The 26,943-nt window shown below is 34.4% G+C and overlaps 1 protein-coding gene and 1 gene segment (V, D, J or C); both read right to left on the bottom strand.

Annotated features, from left to right (window-relative positions):
- Positions 1 to 528: 528 nt before the first annotated feature.
- On the bottom strand, positions 529 to 26,742 carry LOC117598357 (T-cell receptor beta-1 chain C region-like). The segment is given in 6 exon segments: positions 529 to 3,255; positions 3,616 to 3,713; positions 3,984 to 3,995; positions 4,634 to 4,987; positions 21,302 to 21,355; positions 26,499 to 26,742. Coding segments are annotated over 6 exon segments (816 nt in total).
- On the bottom strand, positions 9,443 to 19,737 carry LOC117598355 (M1-specific T cell receptor beta chain). The gene is made up of 5 exons (XM_053237394.1): positions 19,575 to 19,737; positions 10,674 to 11,012; positions 10,559 to 10,570; positions 10,298 to 10,401; positions 9,443 to 10,152 (listed from the first exon to the last, which is right to left on the bottom strand). The coding sequence occupies exons 1-5, from the start codon at positions 19,663 to 19,665 to the stop codon at positions 10,126 to 10,128; spliced, it is 573 nt and encodes a 190-aa protein (XP_053093369.1). The 5' UTR covers positions 19,666 to 19,737; the 3' UTR covers positions 9,443 to 10,125.
- Positions 26,743 to 26,943: the final 201 nt, after the last annotated feature.

The raw sequence follows: 26,943 nt of genomic DNA, 5'->3' as shown, positions 1-26,943 counted from the left end.
TTTCCAAGTTAATTTATGTTGGTCTTGATTACACCAATCTTAGTAATTAAGAATGTTTCTGCTAACACATATATTATGTACAGGGTCATCCCTAATTACTCTCTCATATAATCAATACAAACAAGAAAATAGTAGATAACATCAACGTTAGTGTTCATAGCATTATGGAGTACTTAAAGAAAAACCTGACAATATATTCCAGGAAGCTAAAATTCATTGGATTTCTAAATGACAAATGATCAGCTTCAATGATCCAATAACTAAAATTTTGTAAATACCAGGTCCTTTAAATGAAAGTCCATTTGCCCATACTAATATTTAGTGTTCTGCATAGAAATAAAGATATCTGCTAGGTTCTTTGCTCTCAGAGCTTAAAAGCAAAGTAATGTGATGTTGGATAACAAAGAAAAATACTGAAAAAGCATGATTAATTTAAATCTTTAGAAATGATCTGAGGAGTCATTCTGCTTGCAGATGCACTAACGGCCCAGTTTAAGCCAACTGGAACATGGGCTAAGTTTATATGCATTTCCAGGAACCGTAAAAGCAAAAAAGGCTGAGATCAACAACAGCATATGTAATTCACTAGCTGTGATAGTAGGGGTGAAGTAGCACAGGGTGCCACCCCATTAATAAGTACCAGTCTGTTTCAGCACTGAGTTCTAGTTACTACAACTGATACTGTATGTTGTGCTACTTAACAGGATGCATTTGCATTTAACTCTTTTTATTCTGACAATACATTGGCTTTTGACTACATGTAAGCTAATAACATGATTGCTTCAGAATTACTGAGAACTTTTACAACAGAATTCAAACTAATTCATTTTCATCACCACAGGTTTGGAGCTCATACAGGTCCATCAGGACCCAGAGGACCTGGTTCTTTCAAAAGGATCATCACTAAAGGTCTCCTGCTTCATAAGTGGTACTAATGACCCATATCTTTACTGGTACCGCTGGACTCCTGCAGAAGGGTTCACACTGATATTCTACTCTATAAATGCTGGTTCAGTGAATCCGTCCAGCGAGGGTGAGTTTAAATCTCACAGACCTGATAGGCTTCATATTGTTCTGGAGTCTGATGGAGTGAGTGAGATCGGCTCTGCAGTGTGGTACTGTGCAGCCAGTCCCCACAGCATCCCAGTGTCATCACAGAGCTGTACAAAAACCACAAGAAGTCATTAGGATGACGACTACTTTCTAAGGCCACATGACCTTGATTGGAAGGACCACAGCTATGTTTGTTCATGTGCTCCCTTTCTCACAGTAAAGAATCAAAGTCATATTTCAATTTGCACTTGTTTTTATTTCATTAGGCTTTATCTGGCATGTTTTGGCTGAGGAGAATATATGTCCTTCTGACAGAAATCAAAGAGCATTTTTAAAAACATCAATCTAGATGTAACATGCAAACCTCATTTAAATTTCAAAACAATAATCATTTGATTATTGCAGAACAAAAATGTTTTGTCTTGTGTTTCAAACTAGGTAGACTAAAGATGTCATGTTGACATGTGTGACACAAACAATGAGCAAACTTGAAATGTTGTACACACATTTCACAAATGAAAATGCTCTGCACCAGTTTCCTCACTGCAGGCTTTCTACTTTGCAGGGCCCTGTGAGCTCTGAGGCTTTGTTCGCAACAGCAGGTGTTAGCATAAAGCAGCTCTGTGGTGAAGAACTGGGTGGAACAAAAGCTTCATTCTGACACTGCTCTTACCACATCCTCTCCTCTGTCTGCCCCTACACCTTCACCCTGCTCTCAGCAAGCAGCTACCACATCCTGCCCTCAGCCCTCACTGACATACTTTAACACATAGGCCTTACATTGGGGTTGATCTTAAATTTTCGATAAGTGAATAAAAATAACAGTGCATGTACAAACCTGCTGTTTTTTCTTTAGGGGTGCTTTTTGGTAATGAAAAAAAAAACATTTTATATTATCATTATATTATCACAAGGCAATTTCAGTAAAACTGAAAAAAGTAAGTTTCCACATAAACATATGTGTTTTGATGTGTTTTTCTGGCATTATAACATCTGATTTACATATGAACTACATTTCCATTAGTCATTCACCATACTGTGCATGTACCAATCATACAGCATTAATAATCTTCATGTTAAGCTGGAAAATTCAGATATGACCCATCGAACACACCTACACAGTTTCAAATCTGCAGACTTTCCACTGTAGAAATACAGAGTTTAGTAGAAATGCTGTTTCTGAGAAGCCATTATGCTGTGCAACAAAATATTTTTTTTCATTAAAACATTCATTTACAGTAATGGGAGCAGTACAATGTAATAGAAAGAAAATGTGGGCAGAAAACAGTTTTAGTCAGTATTGCTTTATTGTTCTCTTCAGACTAAGGAACATTTTTAGTAACAATTTACATTAAGGTTCCTTTAACTAACATTACTTACTGCATGAGTTAATATTAATGAACTGCAATGGTTATAAAAGTAACAAAGTAAAATAACACATGTACTAATCAATGTTTCTTAAATGTTAACTAAATACTCAGGCATTGACTACTGTTTATTCAATCAGCGACTAAAAATAAGTCCATACAAATAAGCAAAATGATATTGCAGTTCCTAAATGCTGACTAACTATGACATACTATGTAAATACTGAAATATTGGGGCCTCAGTTCTGAACTTTTACTTTTTAAGCCAATTATCAACTGCAAACATGTGAACTAAGGTGTTCATGTTCAACATTGTGGACTTATTTTACTTTGAATGTATGATGTATGAATGTATATTGAATATATAAACATTAGTTAACTCAGGTGTTGATTATTTGGCTTATTTGGTTAATTATTAAAAGAATGGATACAATTGTTAATTACTTTGTTAATGTTACTTATGGCATATTAATGCTGAAGGTCATGATTTGTTGTATACTAACTAATGTACTAAATGATGTCACTAAAGGGAAAATGATATTGTATGGTAAGAAATGTATAGCAAATAATGAAAGGTTACATAGTACAGTTATACACTATGCAGAACATATTAGCATGCACTATAACTTTTATCCTCAGCTATAACAATGGCACTAATGCACTAAAATCACATCTATCAAAGCTGCGGAATGCAAATATAATCATATACATTAGCTAAAACTTCCGTAATTTGTGACAGTGCTTGACACTTTTATTTATAGGCATGTTAGCTGAATATTATCTAGCTGATCATAATGTCTCTGTTTTCTGTCATCAGTGTCTTCTCTTTTGTAGCCTGCAGGGAAAATATGCATCCTTAATTAAATACCAAAGTCTAAACAAAGAAAACTAAACTATTTGCTACAACTGTTTTACTTCTCCTAAGGGTTATATTATGCTACTTATTTAATTCATTTGTGTCTATAAACATTAATACATTAATTATACATATTAATTAAGTGTATTAATTATTAATTACCTTTTTGGTGTAAACATCTTACAAGTCAACGTGAATACATCCATTAATAAGCAGCTGTATGGTAGGTTATGTGTGCAGCTAACATAGTTACACAATATGTATATGTATAAGTACACTATGTAAACAAGATTTTATATACCGACTACATTGTGTTTGTGACTTTATGTGGCATTGTACCTTGAATTTCCACACCAAAAGGCTGACGAACACAGCATACAGCAGACTCTTGCTAAGAAACATCAAGTATCCAACTTGCATTGTGGCATACACACTCACTAAAATCACAAATAGCTAAATATCAGTTTTATTAGCAAAAAAAAAAAAAAACATATACATATATATATATATATATATATATATATATATATATATATATATATATATATATATATATGTATGTATGTGTGTGTGCGTGTGTGTGTGTGTGTGTGTGTGTATATATATATATATATATATATATATAAAATCAATGCTACATTTCATTTTAATGTACATTCATAATATAAACCCCTATGAAAATATCCTGGATATCCATTTCAACTTACCTGGTATTTTGCCTGAAAAACAAACAAAGCAAAACAACTTAAATTAATGCATCTCATACTGGACCAAGTATTTTTAAAGAACCAGAAATATGGGTTCTCAATTCCATTACTGAGGTGCTACAGGCCTTCATTTTCCCCCGGACATGTTATTACTGCCCTAACACAACTTAATCAACATCACAAAAGCAGATGAGTGTACTATGTTCAGGGAAACAGAACGTGGCCTGACTGATTGCATTTTCTTTTCACACTGATATTACATTCATAAATATGTATGTAAAGTAAAGGTAAAAAACATTTTACACGTAGGTACTGTCCTACTTTTAGATTTAAAAAAATTTATTTAAAGCATAAGAAGACTTTATTTCTTTCTTTGATAGTATAACCCTGTTACCTAGTTTATAAATTGAATGTAAATTATTAATTAAAAAAATTTAGAATGTACTTGATGTCATTATGTGATTAGCATGGGTGCTAGTTAGCCACATTTTATATATTTGCTAGTTTTTAACACTGTTTCTCATATAAGATCAAAATACAGCCAATTGTCAGCGATAGCATAGTAAAAAAAGAGGTATTGTTGCAGGAGATGCATTGAATGGTAAAATGCATGTTTTCTTAGATTCAGTATTGAAACATGATTAAAGTACCTGGTGAATATATGATGCTGTGTGAAAGCTTCACGTAGTCACTTCCATCGTAGAAAGTAACGATGCAAGTGAATTTGTTTTTGACGTTGGTCCACACAGTTTGACTGACACTCAGTCTGCTGGACATGCTGTAAAGCCTAGTGTTTGGATCTTGTTGGGCCGCATGGTCTGTCGCAACACTATTGTTTCTCTCTTTCCCATTCACTTGCCAAATAATGCTAACATGATCGGGATAAAAATCTGTGACTAAACACACCAAAGTAACATTGTCCCAATATTTCTGGGCGTTGCAGATCTCTTTTGGAGAAGGTGACAGCATGTTTATTGTTGGACTGGTGATGGTCATGTTGGGATCTTAGAGGAAAAGGAAACAAGTTTTAGGTGAATATATTATCATGAATTTCGTCAGTGACATTTAAAAAAAAAGACAGGATTATTAAAAAGAAAAAAATTGTGATGATTCATGTGTCAATCACTGTAATTCTGCGATCATTTATAAAGAATCACATAAAAGTTGTGATGTCTAATAAATATTGATTCACATCAGTCGTGGCCTAATGGATAGAGAGTCGGACTTGCAACCCGAAGGTGAACCTGAAGGTTGTGGGTTCGAGTCTCAGGTCCGGCAGGGATTGTGGGTGGGGGGGAGTGAATGACCAGCGCTCTCTCCCACCCTCAATACCACGACTGAGGTGAGACCCTTGAGCAAGGCACCGGCCCCCCATCTGCTCCCCAGGCGCCACAGCAAAAAAAAAGGCTGCCCACTGCTCCGGGTGTGTGTTCACGGTGTGTGTGTGTTCACTACTGTGTGTGTGCAGTTGGATGGGTTAAATGCAGAGCACAAATTCCTAGTATGGGTCACCATACTTGGCCACAAGTCACTTCACTCACATAAAAATGCATGGAGTGTTGATTGGCTTTAAACTGACTTTCACTGGTATCTTGCCAATTTCTCTTGATATTTTATCCTCACAATTGTTTTGTAAACTAAAGTAGAACTGCAAGAAGTGATCAGGAAGGACATTTAAGTCTTTATCCCTTTTTCAGTCCTCATCATATTTGAATATTTTCCTGATGCTCAGTGGTGATATTTCTTTTTTTTTTTTTTTTGGAACCTTGGTAACAACTTACTATGAAGTCAAAAACTAAGCGATGTATAAACACTTACATGCACATCAGGAAATAATGATGTGTTTACATTTACAGGCTCTGAGTCATACAGTCCCCTCCAAATGTATTGGAACGGCAAGGCCGATTCTTTTGTTTTTGCTATATACTGAAGACATTTAGGTTTGAGATCAAAATATGAATATAAGATGATAGATCAAAATTTCAGCTTTTCTTTCCTGTTATTTACTTCTATTGCATCTAGATGTGTTAAACAACTAAGAACTTGGCACCTTTTGTTTGAACCCACCCATTTTTCAATTGATCAAAATTATTGGAACGTGTGACTGACAGGTGTTTCTTGTTGCCCAGGTGTGCCCTGTTAGATAGATTGTTTAAACAGTTAATAGCTCTGAATGTCTACTCTTGGTTTGAGCCCTGGGTTTCATCTATAAAGACTGCATTTGTTGTTAAAAAGTATAAACCAACATGAAGACCAGAGAGCTGTCTATGGGAGAAAAACAAGGCATTTTGAAGCTGAGAAAGGAGGAAAAATTGATCAGAGCCATTGCAACCACCAGACATTTAACAGATCGGCCAAGGAAAACAACAGCTGTTGATGACAGAAACATTGTGAAACAATGGTCAAGCATGGTGGAGATAATGTCATGGCTTGGGCTTACGTGGCTGCTTTTGGAACAGACCTTCTATTTTAATCTTTATTGATGATGTAAGTCATGATGGTAACAGCAGAATAAATTCAGGAGTCTACAGAAACATTCTGTCTGCCAATTTACAAAGAAATGCTTGTAATGTAATTGGGAGGAACTTGCAGCAAGACAATGACCTAAAACACACTGCCAACACAACAAAAGACTTCATCAAGGGAAAAAAATGGAAGGTTTTAGACCGGCCAAGTCAATCACCAGACCTTAACCCAACTGAGCATGCATTTCGTCTCCTGAAGAGGAGACTGAAGGGAGAAACCCCCCAAAACAAGCAACAAATGAAAGAAGGTGCAGTACGAGACTGGAAATGCATTACAAAAGAAGAATGCAACAGTGTTACAGTGATGTCAGTGGGTTGATGCAGTTTTTGCAAGCAAGGGATATGCAACTTACTCTAAGACTATCTGTTCCAATACTTTTGCTCATCTAAAAATTGAGTGGTCTGCCACCAAAGCTGCCATGTTCTAAGTTGTTTAACACATCTAGGTGTAAATATCAAGAAAAGAAACTGAAATTCTAAATCTATCATCTCATGGTCGTTGTTTGATCTCAAACCCAAATGTCTTCAGTGTATAGCAAAAAAAAAAAGAATTGGCCTTGCCGTTCAAATAATTTCGGAGGGGACTGTATATGAATAGCAGTGAAAAAAAATAATAGTTAAATATTAAAATCTTGTAACTTATTCTATTAATTAGTATCATGACTTCTGACAGTATTAATAAAGATAATTTGCATTATGGAAAGTATATTAGGAAACAATCTCGGATAACTCAGATTATAGGCAATAAGTCTAAACATATAGTCTAAGTTTGAGACTCTTGACATCAAAACAATTTGTTAGTGGTGTTGGCTTCAAATTATGAATTTTTCAAGTTACTTAAACAACCTAAGGTTTTGGTTAACCTACATTATGCACAAAAAGGCAATGTAAATAATCTTTATTAATGCTGCGTAAGTATTTTTAATTAGCGGGATGAGTTACCAAGATGTTACCATTACTAACGGCTATTCATATATGACCAAGCTGTTAATGTAAACACATTCATTTTTTTTCCTGATGGGCCAAGGATTAGTGCATGTATTAGTTTATCATATTTGTAAGTCATATACATATACATACTTAACTCACTAAGTGTTACCGAATGCTTTTATATTGTATATTTTATATTGTATATTTATATTATATGTTTTATGCTTGTATATTTAGGTAGAGTACTATAAGAAAATAAAAAAAGAAAAAGGTGATTTAAAACTAACCTGACAATTACAAAATTCAGTGCTACATTAAAGATTTATTCTTACTTCTCAACTAGCTAAATTCTTAATGATAATTGCCTAAGAAAAAAAAAAAATCTATTAAGCTAATTTCTACTCTATGTAGAGCTACTAAACTTTAACTATAAGCTTGGACAGATTATTTTATAGGTTAAAAATGAGAGTTGTAATGAATAGTAGCATCTAGTCAATTAGTAAAAGTGCATTGTGTATATAGTACTTGTAAAATGATCACTGAATGTTATAATAATAATGTAGTAGTTAACTTACCCAGGACTGTTAGTTTGGTCCCTGGTCCAAATTCCACTTTTGCGTAACTAGTACACGTTGATTTAACTCACGACAGAAACCAAACTTGCAGCAATAATCTTTATTGGGGTTTTTCTATCTCAGTAATTAAATTACCATTAAATCAATAAAAAACTCCGTAACTGCAAACTTGTAAAGAGCTTGATTGTAAACAACATAAAGTGGATTTTGTAAAACATATATTAACTGACTTTTAGCAGTGGATTGTAATTGCATAGCTGATCACTAGTTTTCCAACAGAGATACAAAAACTGTGTGGCATGTTGCCCAAGTTGTACATGCTAAATATATCATAATATATCAGATTTATGTGAGAGAATGTTATTGAGGCAGTCATGAAAATTCAGTTTTAATCCATGAAGCTATAAATCACAGCTGAGGTTATTGAATAGCTGATCGAACTGACTTTATACACTATTACTATGACTAGGTAAATGCTTTTAGTACAAGGGAATAGAAGAGGACAGTGAAGAACACAAGGATAATCCTTTGAGGTTTTTAAGCAACTTACTCACCTAGAACTGTTAGTCTCGTCCCAGGGCCAAATTTCAAGTCGGCGAAGCTGACACACTGACACAAGTCCTGACATAAACTGCAACAGCTTAAACGCACTGATGGCTATCAGTATTTGAGGCCCCACGTCTATTAGAGACTGGAAAAGACAAAGCTTTCCTCTGTACAACCTAAGAGGGGCCTCTCATAACCTTTAGAATTGTGCACTATCTGCAGTATCTGCTAGGTTTGATTTGTGCCAAATGTTTGTTGGGATCATTTTCATTTTTTTAATAAGCTCTCTATAGAGATTGCAGCATTATTTATAGCATGATCAGTGTGGGCTTAGTTGGGTTGCTAGCTGGGATGCTGTTTGCTAGCAATTGCTGCTGCTGCCTCTTAGAAGTCACATGATCTTCAGATGTGAATAATCAAATAAAATATATACATGTGGATTTCAGACATGTAATATGTTTCACATATTTTATGTGGACCTTTCACATGTAGTGCATGTGTTTTTTATTTTTCCAGATATTTTTTTTGTACATGATTCAATTATTTACACATTTTAATCTTTCATATGTTGGACACAGGCCATCATGTTGCTGCCTCAGGGTTTCTAGTGGACTTCTGCATGTTGTCCATGTGCACATGTGGGTTTCCTCTGTTTTCTCAGATTTTGTTCTAATACCCAAAAACATGCAGGTAAGTGGATTGGCTATGCTAAACTACCCCAGGGTGTGAATGTGTGTGTGTGTGAATGGTGCCCTGCAATGTACTGGCATCTCATCCGGGCTGAATTCTCCCTCCTTTCTCCCAGTGTTACAGGGCCTGGCTCAGAATTCACCATTGCCCTGACCAGGACAAAGCACTTAATGAAGATAAAGGATGAAGATGATGTAGGACACATGGTTTTATTTATCACATGTGTTTACTTGAATTCACATGTGCAATCTCAGGCCATAACATGTTGAAATGCACTTTCACATGTTTTTCAAATGTGATCACACATTACTCACATAATCACATGTTTAAATCATATGATCACGTGAAATGTATGTGAAATATATGTGTATAATGTTGCAAAAATTCTTCAACGATATTCCATGCCATGAACCTATGTATGTTTTATTTTAATACCAAAATCATTGCTATAATGAAGCATTACAAGCAAGCTTGAATAATGTGTACAAGCATAAAAACTGCAAAAGATTCTTGTTTTATACATCACATGAAAGAACAAGTGCTGAGTACAAATATTTATAATAAAATATAGTAAAAAAAAAATATATATATGTACATATATATATATATATATATATATATATATATATATATATATATATATATATATATATATATGTGTGTGTGTGTGTGTGTGTGTAAATTTTGTTAAGCTGAAGAAAACAAAAGTAAAAACAACAAAGTAGAGCAAAATTAGCTAAGCACTTGAAAATAATCATGCTTTTAAATACAGAGCTCATATCTGAACTAGCTGTCAGCATATCGATAATGTATAAACTGTGCATCCTCCTCTGTCACATGACCACATGGCAGCTCTCCATCATGCCCACACCAGACTCATCGCCTTTGCTTTGAAATAAAACCCTGTGCAAAAAAAAAAAAAAAAACTTTATATAAAATGATTTCACTCAATTTAAGCAGTTAATAGTGACTGTACATATCCTTAGTGTAATGTGCGGACAGTAACATTACAAAGGTAAATATGATAGCAGAGAAGGAGGATATTTACTTGTCTCTTAATGATGAGAAGGATGACTAAGCCGTATACAAAACTTTTGAGAACAAATATGCCATAGGCCAGCATAGTTGTTTTCGCTGATCGAACATATTTTTCTAAAATCAGACAAAAGAGAAAATTGTAAATTCAATTGTTTCAAAAGCATTAAAAATAGTGCATGGATTTAAATAAAGAGGGGTGTTTTATCTAAGATTTGATCAAAAAGATAACCCTATTATACAGTATGCCATGAATTGCAATGAAGGATCTTACCAGCACCATCGCCTTAAAAAAAAAAAAATTACACACATTACTATTAAGATATAATAATAATAATAGTAATAATAATAATAATAATAATAATAATAATAATAATAATAATGCCTACTGTTAGGTCGCATTATAGAGGCTTCATGGTATGTGTAATCTGTCCCATTATAGAATGAGACAGTACAGGTGAATGTTTTGCCTTTAGCCCACTCTTCTTCGTAATCGACATTCAGTCTGCTGGTGATGCTGTAGAACTTGTCATTACCTTGGGTGGCAGCTTCGTCTGTACTAACATCAGTGGTACAGTTGTCTCCATCAATTTTCCAGTTCACATTCACATGGTCAGGGTAAAAATGTTCAGCCACACATACTAGTGTGACATTTTCCTTTCTACACTCTTCCTGCTTTGAAACACTCAGCACCTTGACAGTTGGTTGTGTGACATTTCTATCTGGATCTGAAAACACAAAAAATGGAACATTTGCTATTTGTCAGTGTTACAGAGTAATAATTAAGACAAGGTCACAAAAGATTCATGAAATTATTGTACACATACTCTTTAAATGAGCTCTTTATTTTAAGCAACTGAATGGTATAGTATAACAAAGAGAGAAAATTATAAAATGTCCCCTTTTATTTACATGTTTTTCCAAATCTAAGTGTTTTATTTTATTTTGTTTTTTAGAAATATAACTCATTTTCACCCAGGTTGTCAATTTAAGGTTAAGTTAACTTTCTGTGGTTTTAGCCTACATGCCCCAGTACATTCAATTATTAGTTATAATTATTAGATATAAAAATCACTCTTTTTTATACTATTTTATTGAGTATTCATGATTAATTTATGCAATATTTATGTATTTAATAAATAAAATGCCCAAACTATGCCCAAAAGGTGCTTCAGTTTTTTTTGTTTTTTTTTTAAACTAAATCTACAACAAAGACTACATTGACCACACTGTGTACAGTTTCAGGTAGAAATATTCCAAGGTCCTTTAGTATAGACATTTCACCCTCAAGCTTAAAGCTTGACAATTCTTTCTAAATAATATAACTACACATCAGTGCTTTGGCACATAATCATTTTCACATAATTTTTTGTTGAATTCAGAATCAATCATCTTCCTAAAGAGCTGTTTAAGAGGCCAGTAGGCAAGTGTAACACTTTATCTTTAATATGATTAATTTTAAATACAGTCTCCTCTGAAAATAAGTAAGCAAGGCCAATTCTTTTTTGACATTTGGGTTTGAGATTAAAAGAATATTAGACAATAGATCAGAAGTTCACCTTTCTTATCCTGATATTTATATCTACATGTGTTAAACAACTTAGAACATGGCACCTTTTGTTTAAATCCACTCATTTTTCAAGTGATCAAAATTATTGGAACATGTGACTGACAGCTGTTTCTTGTTGCCCTGGTGTGCCCTCTTAGATGGATTGATTATGTTAGATAGATAGATTGACTGATGAATTAATAGCTCTGAATGTCTACTCTTGGTTTGAGCCCTGGGTTTCACCTGTGAAGATTGCATTTGCTGTTAAAAAGGATAAACCAACATGAAGACCAGAGAACTGCCTATGGAAGAAAGGTAAGCCATTTTGAAGCTGAGAAAGGAGGGAAATAGATCAGAGCCATTGCACAATCAATACAACCTAAATGACCTAAAACACACTGCCAACACAACAAAGGACTTCATCAGGGGAAAAAAAGTGGAAGATTTTAGACTGGCAGAGTCAATCACCAGACCTTAACCCGACTGAGCATGCATTTCACCTCCTGAAGAGGAGACTGAAGGGAGAAACCCCCCAAAACAAGCAACAACTGAAAGAAGCTGTGGTACCAGCCTGGATAAACATCACAAAAGAAGAATGCAACAGTTTACTGATGTCAGTGGGTCACCAGCTAGATGCAGTGATTGAAGCAAGGGATATACAGCCAAATATTAAGTGTGATTTACTTTAAGACTATCTGTCCCAATAATTTTGCTAAAAAAAATGGGGTGGTCTGCCATCAAAGATGTTTAACACATCTAGATGTAAATATCAGTAAAAAGCTGAAATTCTGAAAAAAATCTCAAAAAAAAAAAAAAAAAAGGCCTTGCCATTCCAGTACTTTCAGGGGGGACTGTATGTGCTTATTAAGTATAAACAATTACATGGTTAAAGTCAATTATTTTCCTACGTTCACCTCCTTTAAGAAACCGCTTGTTCTTAGACCTTGATACTCTAGTTACTTTCAGGAACCAGCCTGTTTGTATTACATGAGCTGTCTGTAAAGAAGCCTTTGATTTAAAGGAATACAACATGCTGTTCATACACACATGACTCAAATAAAAATAGAATTTTTTTGATTGGTTGTACTTCATGGCAAGATAAATGTTGTTTTAAACATGTATTAAAAAGCAACACATACAGTATTATTTACATGTACATGGAATGTAACATGATGAAGATAATCACATAATAACCATTATATTTGATAAAATACATAACTCTTATGGATATTTATCAAGTATTTATAATCAAATAGAAAAGGCTCCGGAAATACGTTATTGCCCTAGACGATGAACTGAGAGTGTCTGTTTAACTCAGTTGCAAAACAAGACTTTTTTTTAAGACCATTTGTTGTTATTTTTTGACTTAAAAATCAATTCAGATTCATAATAAGGAATTACATTGATTATTGCCACTCAGCTAACTACAGCCAGTAGAATAAAAATAGGGAATCTATTATAGGGAATGGGGACAGTCACCTAAAGAATAATATATAACAGAATAATACGTACATTTATATATTATTGTATGAATGGTACAAACACTGGCAAATCAGTGTTAAATTTTCTAACACAAAAAGTAAATTTTGACAAACACACAGTGTCATTTCTTGAATTGTACTTTCTTGGATTATTCATCTGATGTTACAGTTGTATGTTGAACTCAACTGACTCCTTGGCAGGAAAACCACAAGCAATTTTCTAAGAAACTACAATGATCTTGTATGTTTGCATTCCAACGTACAAACCATTTCAAGCATACTTGCCTTCAAGTCTCTAAATTTTTATACATTTATCATAGACACAGATGAATAAAGCTTAATTCTCAGCGCTTTCACTTGCATTATATACAAAAAAGCACAGCATTTTACAGTGATCTGTAGTCATTCTAATAATATTACTTTAAAGATTTCAGCTATTTACTAACTTATCTGACATAACATAACACTATCTAAAAGCCATTACAATGCTTGAATAAAACACATAATCTTAATCTTACCGAGAACAGTGAGTTTTGTCCCCTGGCCAAAGTATGCAGGCTGGTTGTTCACACTGAACTTCAGTATGAGTAAAACAACCTGCAGCTCCTACGCTTGAAAGAAGTCTATTTCTCTATCCATCTATCATACACTTTAAATCCCTGGGTTCTTAAAAATACTGTACTAAAAATAAATTTGTCTACCATGTGCTTTTATCTGCTATAAACTGAAGATAGAAGTAGAAGATGCAGCATAAATGTAAGCAGAACTCCGAAAGTATGTACTGATAGATAATAACTTGACAGAGCATCTCAAAGGCCTAAAGTGCCTCATTTAATTTAATTAATCATTCTATTATCAAGAATGACACCAAAAAGTTTATAATTTTTCTAATAAAGAAGTAAGAATATTGAGCTGAGCTTTAAGGAACTGCCTTCAAGGGTCAATACAAAAATGCAATAAAACTAAGGTAAACAAAACTTCCACTTCCAAGTCTGAACATAAGTAAACACAATGAATCTAGAAACTCTTACCTAAAACGGTGAGCCTAGTACCAGGACCAAACACAGCTTTTTCACCATAGCACAGAGTTCAATCCTTCCACATCAATGTTTTTATCTACATACTATACTGTACGTTTACTCACAAAATGCCTAGTTCCAACATATTCATTACTCAAAGAACACTGTAAATGTTAGTGTGAAGGTAATAACAAAAAAACCTAATGCTGAAAGGTACTTTTTTTTAAAAAGAGTATTGAATTTCTCACCTATTACTGTGAGTTTGGTGCCACTGCCAAAGTATGCTGGGTTGTTGTAGTTCACACTGATATCATGCTATAGAGAAAACCTGCACTACTCTGTACTCTGTACACTACACTACATGATCTGATACACACCAACAATCAAGATTTTGAAGGCAATTAATGTGATGGTTAATTTAATTTAAAACTACTCTACTTCTAGCAATACAGTTAGAAGGAAGGCAAAAATATTTGCACTGGAGCTGTAACAGACTGTACTGCAACATGTCAGTTAAAGTAAACATTTATAGATTTACCACTTGGAAGTACAAACCAATATCAAATAGTTAGACAATCCATTACAGATGACCAGAGCTGAGTGATTAGTATATTAAACAGTGATTGATATTAGTAACATGATATTTCTTACCAAGGACTGTTAACTTGGTCCCTCCACCAAAGTAAGCTTGGAGGCTCCCAGAGGCACAGCATACACTAATAGCTCACTAATGAAATCAGCCAGGTATCATGTGCCAAATAGTCCATGCAATCTACAATTTACCTATTGTTTAATTATTTTAGTGCATTATCATGCAACTGACATGTCTATAATGTCTATTTTATCATTCCACATCTAACCAAAAGGAGACCAGAATGTCTTTATTATTATGTTTCAGCTAAATAGACATCTATACATATTGCATTAAAATCTAAGTCAAGTAAATAATCCCTTTCAAGAAACCTCAGAAATGTTTAAAACACTGAATCAAACTTTCTCACCTCTGGCTGTAAGTTTAGTTCCACTGCCAAAGAATGCTTGATTGTAGCCTGTCACATTGACACTAAGCAACTGAAAAACCCTCACTCTTTGTGCAAAACGAATATAGCTGTGCTATTACACACTGGCACAATTCTTAGGGGCTTGTAAGAAAATATTCTGTAGATTTGTTTTTCCTTACCTAAAATGGTGAGTTTGGTGCCTGCTCCAAAATATGCTTGCAAGCCGGAGCACAGAGTTTCAAGGCTGTATCTTTAACATCTACACTTAGCTTAGTCTATTATAGCATTGTGTTTTTTTACAAAATCAGACAGTTACATCAAACAATTTATGTACTTCTTGCACTCTTAAAGATGTATTAGCTCTGGACATTTATAGAGAGATTTGATACCAAGAATGGTATGTTGACATTAAACTGCCTAAGAGCAATTACAATGCCTGAATAAAATAGATAAACTTACCGAGAACTGTGAGTTTGGTTCCCTGGCCAAAGTGTGCAGGCTGAGTGTTCACACTGAACAGCAGTAAGATTAAAACAGCCTGCAGCACTTAACCTTGAATGGATGCTAACATTGAACTATTTACACTGTACTTTTAATTGTAAATTTTCTACAGAACCCCTACTATAATGTTTCTCATGTATATAGCATGCCAATTGAATCTGTTAAGAAGAGCAAAACCCCTTTATGATTATGATTGTAGTTCATCTAAAAAGAACTGTTCACATTGCTTTAAATGTAGGCCTTTTAATATACCTCACAAATAAAATTAAACAGTAATCAAGCAAAAATCATATTTTCTCACCTCTAACTGTGAGTTTAGTTCCACTGCCAAAGTATGCAGGATCTGTATTCGTCACACTGACACTGAGCTACTGAAAAACCTCCACTCTTTTTGCGCAGAACGAATGTGAACCTTAATATAGCTTTGCTACTATATAATAGCAACATTTCTATGCTCTTAAGAAGATACATAGTATAGATATGGATTTTTTTTCTTACCTAAAACAGTAAGTTTGGTGCCTGCTCCAAAATATGCTTGCGAAGCAGAGCACAGAGTTTCAAAGCTGTATCTTTAATGTCTATGCTTCAGCTTAGAGGATTACTCTCTATATTGCAGTGTTATTTACAATATCAGACATTTACATTAAAATAAGCAGAGTGTAAGCTGACTTAGTTTGGTGAAAATATAGAGCAAGTTCATATTTCTTACCAAGAACAGTTAGTTTTGTTCCTTCACCAAAGTAAGCTGGATAGTTTCCACTGGCACAACATGAACACTTATTGAAGAAACAGCTTGCATTGCATGCTCTTGACTGTAGAACAAACTAGCTTGCTGTTTTTTTTTAAACATTAGCCTTCAGGATTTGCCTGCTTTTCACACAATGCATTAAAGTTCTCCAAAACTCAATCTTTATAATATTAAACAGTTGATTGCTATTGATTAGTAACATGATATGTCTTACCAAGAACTGTTAACTTGGTCCCTCCACCAAAGTAAGCTTCGCGGTTCCCAGAGGCACAGTGTACAAACTCACTAATGAAATCATATATCCATGATGTCCTATATAGTCTATACAATCTATCATTCGGCTAATGCATGATTATTTTATGTGCATCACATGTATATCATGTTTTATCACATGTGTATCACTATTTTATGTGCATCATATGTATATCATGTACATAATATCTATGCCCTGCATATCATGTCTATGGCAGGTCTGTCTAGTCTTAAAGGAGGCCAGAAGTTCTTTATAACTATACATTTTTTTCAGCAAATCAGACAAGGTCTGTTCAAATTGTTTTAAAGCTTTTTAAGAAATAAACTTAAACATTAACCATGCTTTTTAAAATAGTCAATGAAACTTTCTCACCTCTTACTGTAAGCTTAGTTCCACTTCCAAAGAGAGCAGGATAACTGCCTGTCACACTGATACTAAGCTACTGAATAACTCCTGAAGGACTGAATATTTTTCTATGCCCTAAAAGGACTACCAGCTGTATATTCTTCCTTCTTTTCACAGATCACCAAAGCCAAATGCTAATGATATTAAAGAGTAATTGCAATTGACTAGTAATATGATATTTCTTACCAAGAACTGTTAACTTGGTTCCTCCACCGAAGTAAGCTGGATTGACCCCAGAGCCACAGCATACAAGCTCACTAATGAAATCACCCAACCATGTGCCATATAGTCTATACAATCTATTGTTTCTCTATTGCTTACTTATTTTTGTGCAATTAAGATTTCTCACCTCTGATTGTCAGTTAGCTACTGAAAAACTCCCTAAGGACTGAATATTTTTCTATGCCCTAAAAAAGGATTACCAACTGTATATCTTTCTTTCTTTTTCACAATCAGCAAAGCTATACAGTGATAAAATTAAAGAGTAATTGCAATTGATTAATAACATGATATTTCTTACCAAGGACTGTTAACTTGGTTCCTCCACCAAAGTAAGCTTGACTGGTCCCATAGGCACAGCATACAAACTCACTAATGAAATCACCCAACCATCATGTGCCAAACAGTCCATACCATCCATCATCTGCCTATTGCTTAATTATTTTTGTGCAGCACATTTACATCCTGTGTATATATTTATAGCAAGTTTATCAAATCTATAAAGAAGCTAACTCCTCTGAACAGCTTTTCAATTATAGAGCTCTAAAAATGCAGCTCAAATGAACAACCTCTTTCAAGAAACATAATAAATAGTCTCAGTGAAATCTAATCCTTTATATAACATACTTTAAAAAATACATAATTACATATATATAGTTAAGTTTTCTCACCTCTGACTGTCAGTTTAGTTCCACTGCCAAAGAAAACAGGATAGCTGCCTGTCACACTGACACTCAGCTACTGAAAAAGTACTTAAGGACTGAACATTTTTACTTTTACTGAACATAATTTACTGATTTACTGATAATAATAAATAAAACTGATAAGAACCTATGCCCTAAAAAAGGATTACCAACTGTATATTCATCCTTTTTTTCATAGATCAGCAAAGCTTAATGCTGATAATATTAAAGACTAATTGCAACTGATTAGTAACATGATATTTCTTACCAAGAACTGTTAACTTGGTTCCTCCACCAAAGTAAGCTGGATTGCCACCAGTGGCACAGCGTACAAACTCACTAATGAAATCACCCAAGATAGATTTCTAAAAATGCAGCTCAAATGAACATCCTCTTTCAAGAAACATAATAAATAGTCTCAATGAAATTTAACTCTTTATATATATCATACTTTAAAAAAATATATATATATATAATTAAGCTTTCTCACCTCTGACTGTCAGTTTAGTTCCACTGCCAAAGAAAGCAGGTTCATAGTTATCACACTGACACTAAGCTACTGAAAAACTTCCACTTACCTCTATAGTGTTATAAAATTTACTATAATATTATTGTACACTGTGACAAATGGATATATGATACTGTAGCAGAAGTTTATCATAAATAATCCAAGAAAGGACATAATATTACAGCACAAAACCCCTATATAATTTTGAATCTAAGATAATTTTTTTCAGATTGCTTTAAGTCTTCTAAGAAACCATAATCATGCTTTTTATAAGTTTAATCAAATTTTCTCACCTCTTACTGTGAGTTTAGTCCCACTGCCAAAGAATGCAGGATTGTAGTTCGTCACACTGACACTAAGCTATTGAAAAACCTCCAGTCTTTGTGCAAAATGAATGTGACCCTCAATGTAACCCTGCTGTTATACAATAAGTACACAATGTATTGGATTTTTTCTTACCTAAAACGGTGAGTTTGGTGCCTGCTCCAAAATATGATTCTGAATATGAGCACAGAGTTTCAGGGCTGTATCTTAAATGTCTACACCTTATCTTAGAGAATTACTGCCTGCTTTGCTTTTCTAATCTCTATTTAATGCACTCTATGTTTGTACGTCACACATTTTCGTATAATCAACACAGTGAACCTTAACAATCCAGAGCATTTATAGAGTAAGTTTATATTTTTGACCTAGAACAGTTATTGTCCCTTCACCAAAGTGAGCTGGATTTCCACAGGCACAAGGTGAAAGCTTGTGGTGAAAATGACTTAAATACAGGGTCTTTACTGTCTAACTGGCTTACTTGGTTTTGAACATGATCAGATTTACCTGCTTTCCTTCAAGAGTTCTCGTAATACCACTTGTACACTTCCTACAGTAAGAACGGCTAGAAATATTTCAAACAAAATATAAGCAATACTTACCAAGAACGGTCAATTTTGTGCCGCTGCCGAAATAGGCTTCATAATTGGCACAGCATTTGGTTGTCATATCAAAAAGTGTATCTAGATTCATGCTCTAATGACTATTTATATAATTACAGTTATGCATGCCACTAGATAAAACTTTTATACTGCTGTCTGCTTAGTAGATTTTTTGTATTTTTTTGTCATATAATTTCAAGTCAAAGCACTTTCTTACCTAAAACTGTGAGTTTTGTTCCATATCCAAAGTATGCTGGATCACTGAAGGTCACAGTCTGATCACATGAACTATTTTCCCAGATCTCTCTAATGCTAACTGTGTCAACCTGACATGACCAAATTTTTCATATATTAGCCTTAACTCTAAATAAAACCTGACTGCTATGATTTTAAGACCAAATCTTTCTTACCTAAAACTGTGAGTTTTGTTCCATCTCCAAAGTATGCTTGATCACGGTTATCACGGTATGATTGTGTAAACAAATTTTTCAGCTCTCTCTAATGCTAATTGTCAGTATGTTTGCATCAACTCTCTAGTTTTTATAGAATAAAATAGAAAAATAAGATCACCTGGGTTCTGCTAAGGCTGAGTGAATAGAAAATTACAAACTTAGACAGAAACCATTTTTACTTAAAGAAAAGTTCTCTAAGAGTTAAGTCAAAACAATGTTTTTCTGCAATGCCTAATGGATGAACACTTCAGATTTCCAATTAACAATGCATTTTTACAATTTTATATTGGTGATAATTACAAGATCAAAATATTCTTACCTAAAACAGTTAATTTTGTTCCATCTCCAAAGTATGCTTGATAACCGCTGTCACAGTATGATTGTGTGAACAATTTTCCCAGATCTCTCTAATGCTAATACTGTGGACCTAGCATGACAACATTTCTCATACATTCGCATTGTATTTGCGAGTTTATAACTTTGGGAAGAAAAACCATCTTGAGTGCCCCAATGGCTTGGTGATACAGCACTTTAGATGTAGGAAATAACCTAGATTTGAACCACTAGCACAGTGAAGGTCTGAAATCAGTTAATTAGATCGTAACATCCTGAATAGTTCAGAATTTTCACTACCAGTAAAATAAATTTAACACTGATCAACATTTCAAGAACAAAACTTTCTTACCTAAAACAGTCAGTTTTGTTCCAGCTCCAAAGTATGCTGGATTGGCATTGGCACAGTATACTTGTGCAAACAAATTTCCTAGATCTTTCCAATGCTAATTTTTCCTCTACTCTGTAAATTATATAACTACATAATTTCTCCTGGGTGCTTCTATGGCTAAGTGAAATGGTACATTAAATAGAGAACATTACTGACTTAGATAGGGTCATTGGCACTTAAAGAAACAATCTGCATCCATTAAATCAAAGTAAAGTTATTTTCCCCACTACCTAATACATGATCTCTTCATGCATTTACATTAATTAAAAATTGAGGACAATTACAGAGCCAAAACCTTCTTACCTAAAACTGTGAGTTTTGTTCCAGCTCCAAAGTATGCTTGATAGGCGTTGGCACAGTACACTTGTGCAGACAAATTTCTTAGATCTATCTAATGCTAGTTTTAACAACCTGGCATAATTGCATTAATAAACCTACTTACGGCTGATGTGGCTCAATAAAAACGCATTGTAGAGTTACAAACGCATAAAAATAGATTTAAAAAATCTAGTCACAAGCTTCATGTTAAAATGTGAATCTAGTGGACTTACCTAAAACGGTCAGTTTTGTCCCATTTCCAAAATATGCTTGAGTGCCAGTGTCACGTTGTAAAGCAGTGCTTCAAAATATGCATCCAGTCCCCATAGTATTCCATAATAAAAGATAAAAACACGAAACCAGGCATATCCAGAATGATTTCCAATTTAAAGGCACTTTGGTGCAAAGTTTTAAGTGATGTGTCGTTACAAAAATTATGAAGAGCTGAGATGCAACAGTGTGCATTTCCATGAAGGAAAAAAAAAAATAAAATGATCAGTAATGAGTAGAAAAAGAAAGTTGCATATTGAAAAGGATATGTAGAGTCTGGAGCTTTAAATCACTGTGAAATAAACCACACGTTCCTGTTCACGGATCCACTGACACTACCAGTAATAGCAGGGAGGTTTTTGTACGGCGGCTCTATGGAAATGTATCATCGTGGCCCCCTGTCCCCACGGTGTTAAAGCATTAAACAAAAACAAAATTGTGTATTCTGCCTCTAACCCGTACCCCTCCCACACCTCACTTTATCTTTACTTCTCATCGGACACTTCGCACACTATTATAATTTTGTCAGGTGTTTTAGCAGGCAGTGCAATCTAAACTGAATGTTGCTATTTCTGTGAGTACCAAGAAATTGAGCAGGTGCATTGTATCAAAAAAAAAAATCTTCCTGTGTCATAACCCCCACCCACATCCTCCTGTAACTGTATCAAAGTATGACCGATTACAGGCTCTGCTGCCTTCACTGTAACTGCACCAGGAGATGGAGACACAGAAGCCTTATATTACAAATATTCATTTACCTACTGATGCTGAAAAAGCCCTGAAATACTGATGATGTACAGTGGTTTGCATAAGTATTCACCCCCTTGGACTTTTCCACATTTTGTAGCATAAAAAAATCTAACTGAAATGAACATAATTGAGATTTTGTCATGAACATGTCTGCCACGCATATTTCCCAGGCCCGGGACTAATTACTCTAGTGCAATATTTAATATTGCTTTAAGAATTATACCACACACTCCCTATTAAAATAGGAGTAATATTATAGCTGATGAATTGCAAAAGGTGAGTATGCCTATATTTTTGAGCATTATAGTTTGATCAAACAGATTTTTGTTCATACACCCTTATTCTGCATATTGATGGACAATGAAACCCTCCTGGGCCACTCTGCCCCTTCCACCCAAAATTCCAACCACTAACAATAACAAAGAACAAATGTGAAAGTTGTGATTGCAAAAGTATTCACCCTCCTTGCTGTGAAACACCTATTTTTTCCTAAAGCAATCAGTTATCATCAGAAGTCACATAATTAGTTGGAGTTCACAGGTGTGCAATCAAATTTGAATATGGTATCAATATTAATAAACCTGTTCCCAGTGGCATACGGGAGGAGCATGCAAGACATGCACTATGGGTTGGAGACGTGTGTTGGGAGGGGGAGAGGGTTCAGTGTAGGACACAAAAAATGAACCATCATGCATGTAATCATCATGCAACTGGACTTCGAACATTAGCAAAAAATTATAAATGTGCAAAAAACACACGTGCGTATCAATAACTTTTTTTAGGTGATATAGTTTTGCCTTGTTAATCGCCTCCTTCCTGTCCCATAGAGCCCCCTGCCTCACCCTGCCGTCAGAGCCTCCGAATTTTTCATTCTATCACGGCCTGTTCCTGGAAAGACTCAGGATTTGTTAGAGAAAATAGCTAAACAAACAGAAGCATGAAGCTATGAAAACAAGTCCAGGACAAAGTTCTAGAAAAGTATCAGTTACAGTTTTTCAAAAACAGATTTGTGTCTCAGTTAAGCACAATCAACTTTACTTTTATGCAGGGAATGTTCCTCGTATTCTTAGTTGGTTTATGCAAGTTGATTTTCTTGGCAATCCCTTATAAAATCACTTGGGTTTAGATTACAACTCCAAAATTTCCAGATTTTTCATGAGTAGAGATGTCTGAGATGGGGATTTTCTGTAGGATCAGAAACAACCTTGCTTCCCACACCAGGTAACACAGAGCAGCTTACAAACATGGCCACCAACTACAACTCCCAGACCAAAGAGCAGCCTACAAACATGGCCACCGAGGACTACAGCACCCAACAGCCATCACAGACTCTCTCACGTTCACATTCACCTTCATTCACACCTGGAGTCATTTGTTCTATCACTGCCACAGTATATAAGGACTCACTTTACAATGGTTTAGTCTGAAGTGTATGCTCAGTGTTACGTCCCTCTCAATAACAAGCCTTATGTTCTACAGTTATTGTGTTTATGGTTATGACTACGTTTCTGGTTCCTGGTTTATGTCTTTGTCTTTTGCCCAAGTAACTCTGTTTGCATATCACCTGACTTCTGCCTGGTTTCTGACACTGATTCTGCTCTGTGTTTTGGATTTGTTTGCCTGTGCTCAATTAAAGAATCTTAACCTGCAACTGTCACTGTTTCTGCTGCCTGACTTAACGAATTTTAAAAATAAATAAATTAAATAATCAATGTCTTCATTAATCAATGTTCATATCATCAGTGAAAAAAATTAAATCTATAATAAGTTTAATTAATTTTAAAGTTAAATGATAAAATTGAAAACTGAGGCTGAATAGCAAGTTCCAATATTTACACCTGGAGCCCAGATATCAATAAATTCTGAACATTTAGGAATGTTTAGGTTGTAATAAATTTTTTGCTAATTTTTGTGGACTTATTTTTAGTGTCATGGACAAGTCATGGTATTATTATAATTATTATAATTATATGGTATTATAATTAACAGAATAAGTTAATAAGATATTAATACATATATATAAAGTCTTAGGTCTGAAAGATCTAAAGAAAAATACAGCAAAGTTCTCTGTTATAACTTTGCATTATTTCTCAACCCAATGTATACTTTATATAACAGTGTAACCGCAAGTAACAGAAATATTGTAATTTCAAAAGATCTAAATATATCACAAATAAAAATATTTTTATGTTTTGATTGAATAGTCTTTAATTTGCTAATACTATAGTAAGTTTAGAACATGTGATTCAGTTGGCTCATGTATTTCTCTGCTGTAGGTTACTGTAAATGTTGCTGATTTCCTCATTTCATCCTGCAGAGGTCAGCATATGATCTATAATCCACTTTATGGCACTGTAATTACATCACTCTCGCTTAGTAACCACATAGACATCTTAGAGTAACGTCAGTTAGGAACACTATAGAAGTTAGATATGAACACCAGATTTCAGTAATTATGTTGATTATATTTCTGGTAATTACAAGATATTTATTTCTTCCAGGCTGTGCTGTAATGGGAAGAAGGAAAATTAATTTAGAAAATAAACAGCTTTAATTACATCCCCCTGCTGCATGCTTTGACACTTCAGGGACGTGAATGCTGAGGTTATTGCTCATGTGTGTAGCTCAGCTAAAACACTGTGCTACTTGATGTGCAGAAGTACACAGCTGAATCATTCACTTCTAGTCCCTTTAGCTGCAGGGTCGCGTGTCGCACCTCAGGACGGATCATAGAGTATTTACTCTTGTTAAATGGTTCAACTGTTTGAGCCATATCTTTCCCAACAGACATAGTGATCATGTCCATTTCACCCAAACTTCTCTGCCTGTACCAGTACATGTAGTAATGAGTGTCGTCATCATGCTGACATCCAATTTCCACTGAATCACCACCTTTCTTGATAAGTAAAGTTGGATTTTGAATAATGCTTACTCCATGTAAAGATTCTGTAAGAGAAAGAATAACATTTCTTACTTAAAATGTCCTGTCACGTCCTTAAATCCTGTTACATCACTTAAATCATGATTCATACTTCATTTAATACAGATCTAATAGCCTGTTCATTAATTCATAAATATCATACTTGCAATGATGAGTAGGGCATATATACCTGCTCCATGATATTTGGGAAATTGATAGCCTTTCTGTTTCTTTCCTTCACTTTCTCATTTTATCAGTTCTCATCAGCAACAGGAAATGACATCACTAATCTGTTGAAAAAAACACAGCAGAGTTAGATCTTCATTCTTGATCAGTCATACATTTTTCTCTACCATATATACAGAGAGTACGTACTGTATATACTATATGTAAGAGGCTTTATGCTGTTAAATGCAAAAGCAAATTGCAATTTGATACAATTTTTTTTATTGTTTTAGTGTTTACTGCTCCATATAATAATTAATTTGATAATAAAAAAAATATTCATAAAGCAATGTGAGCTTTACAGAATTTTTTTAGAAGAGCCTTTTGCACCACACATACACACACCCACACACACGCTCCTTATTCACTAGGACCACAAGAAGATACATTCACTGTCCACTTTAATAGGAACACCTGCACCTTGTCATTCATGCAATCTTCTGATAATGTATCTGTAACACAATGCATAAAATCATAGCTATGGAGTTGTTTTTATATTAAAGACAACAAATACTGATTTACAGATAGATAAGTTACAAATAGCAGAAAAAAGTGAACAAGGATGACAGAAATAAATTTCAGTGAAGCCCAAACGTACACCATGTCCACGTACACTCTATAATAACTACATACAATTTGTAAAAGAAAACATAATGTGACATTAATAATGTTAACATAATTTTAATAATGTTAAAAAATTTGCAGTTACATATTTACTCAGTAATTTCAGAATTTTACAATGGACTATTCGACTCTTTATATGAGAAGTAGAATATTACATCAAACTTTAAATAATAATTTGTATGTAATTTCTTTGCAAAGAAAATCAAAAAGCCTTACAAATCTACAGACAAAACCAATAAAATGATGATACAGTAATTCTACTTGACAAAAGCTGCATCCAAAATAACTTTTTTAGAATTTTGCTATTCATTTGAGGGATATATACATGTAGTATCTTTAAATGATCTTCTCTGGCTTTATTGTGTGAGATATTGAGTTCATGGTAGCTCACTGTGTTGGCCGATGCAGCACACTGAGAATTTTGGGACTTGGAAGTTGAGACAGGAGCTGATAGAGACATGACATTTACATGATGTGACATGGAGTTCTCAATTAAAGTGTCTTTACAAATCAAAAAGTGGTTCAGAAAAAAACAATTGATCCAGTGCATTATGCTGTGTTGTAAAAACTAAATCAGAGGAATCACAAACATCAGATTTGGGTTCTTGTAAGACTGAACCCAACTTTTGCTCCACTGTGTCTGGCAGCACAGTAATAAATGGCACTGTCCTGCAGCGTCAGGTCTGAAATGTGCAAGCTGAACTTATTCTCGGCTTTGACAAGGACAATGTTCATTTTCTTTGTAGCCTGTTCGTACTCCATCATAAGGAACTGTACAGGTGCGCCATAATAAGCTTGCTTGTACCATTGCATAGTGTAGCTGCTCATGCCAAACCTTGCCTCTATAGTGCAGTGAAAGGACATGGAACTCCCAGCATGAGCCATCGCTGAGGATTTTTCCTGGAGCACTTGTACAGTTGAAGTCTCACCTATTCAAAAGAGTGTGAAATTTATTTAACAGTAAAAAGTCCTTACATATATTTTAATCATCTGTGCACAGCTTGAAATACAAATCAGATTATTAGTATATAATTGCAGATTTCAATTCTTTTCTCCAGTGAAGCAGTCTAAAAAAGTAAAAAAAAA

Source organism: Pangasianodon hypophthalmus, chromosome 10, assembly GCF_027358585.1.
Source record: "Pangasianodon hypophthalmus isolate fPanHyp1 chromosome 10, fPanHyp1.pri, whole genome shotgun sequence".
Taxonomy (NCBI): Eukaryota; Metazoa; Chordata; class Actinopteri; order Siluriformes; family Pangasiidae; genus Pangasianodon; species Pangasianodon hypophthalmus.
The sequence above is the reverse complement of the archived record's forward strand: the minus strand, read 5'-3'. Positions and strand labels throughout refer to the sequence as shown.

What these genes read in the sequence shown, in the direction of transcription:
- LOC117598355 (XM_053237394.1), bottom strand. Translation starts at nt 19,665, where the DNA reads ATGAATCTAGATACACTTTTTGATATGACAACCAAATGCTGTGCCAAT. An exon ending in CACAAAATTGACCGTTCTTG is followed by an intron (nt 11,013 to 19,574) that starts GTAAGTATTGCT and finishes TTGTGTTTTCAG; the next exon opens with ATCCAGATAGAAATGTCACA. An exon ending in TTCTCATCATTAAGAGACAA is followed by an intron (nt 10,153 to 10,297) that starts GTAAATATCCTC and finishes TTTTTTGCACAG; the next exon opens with GGTTTTATTTCAAAGCAAAG.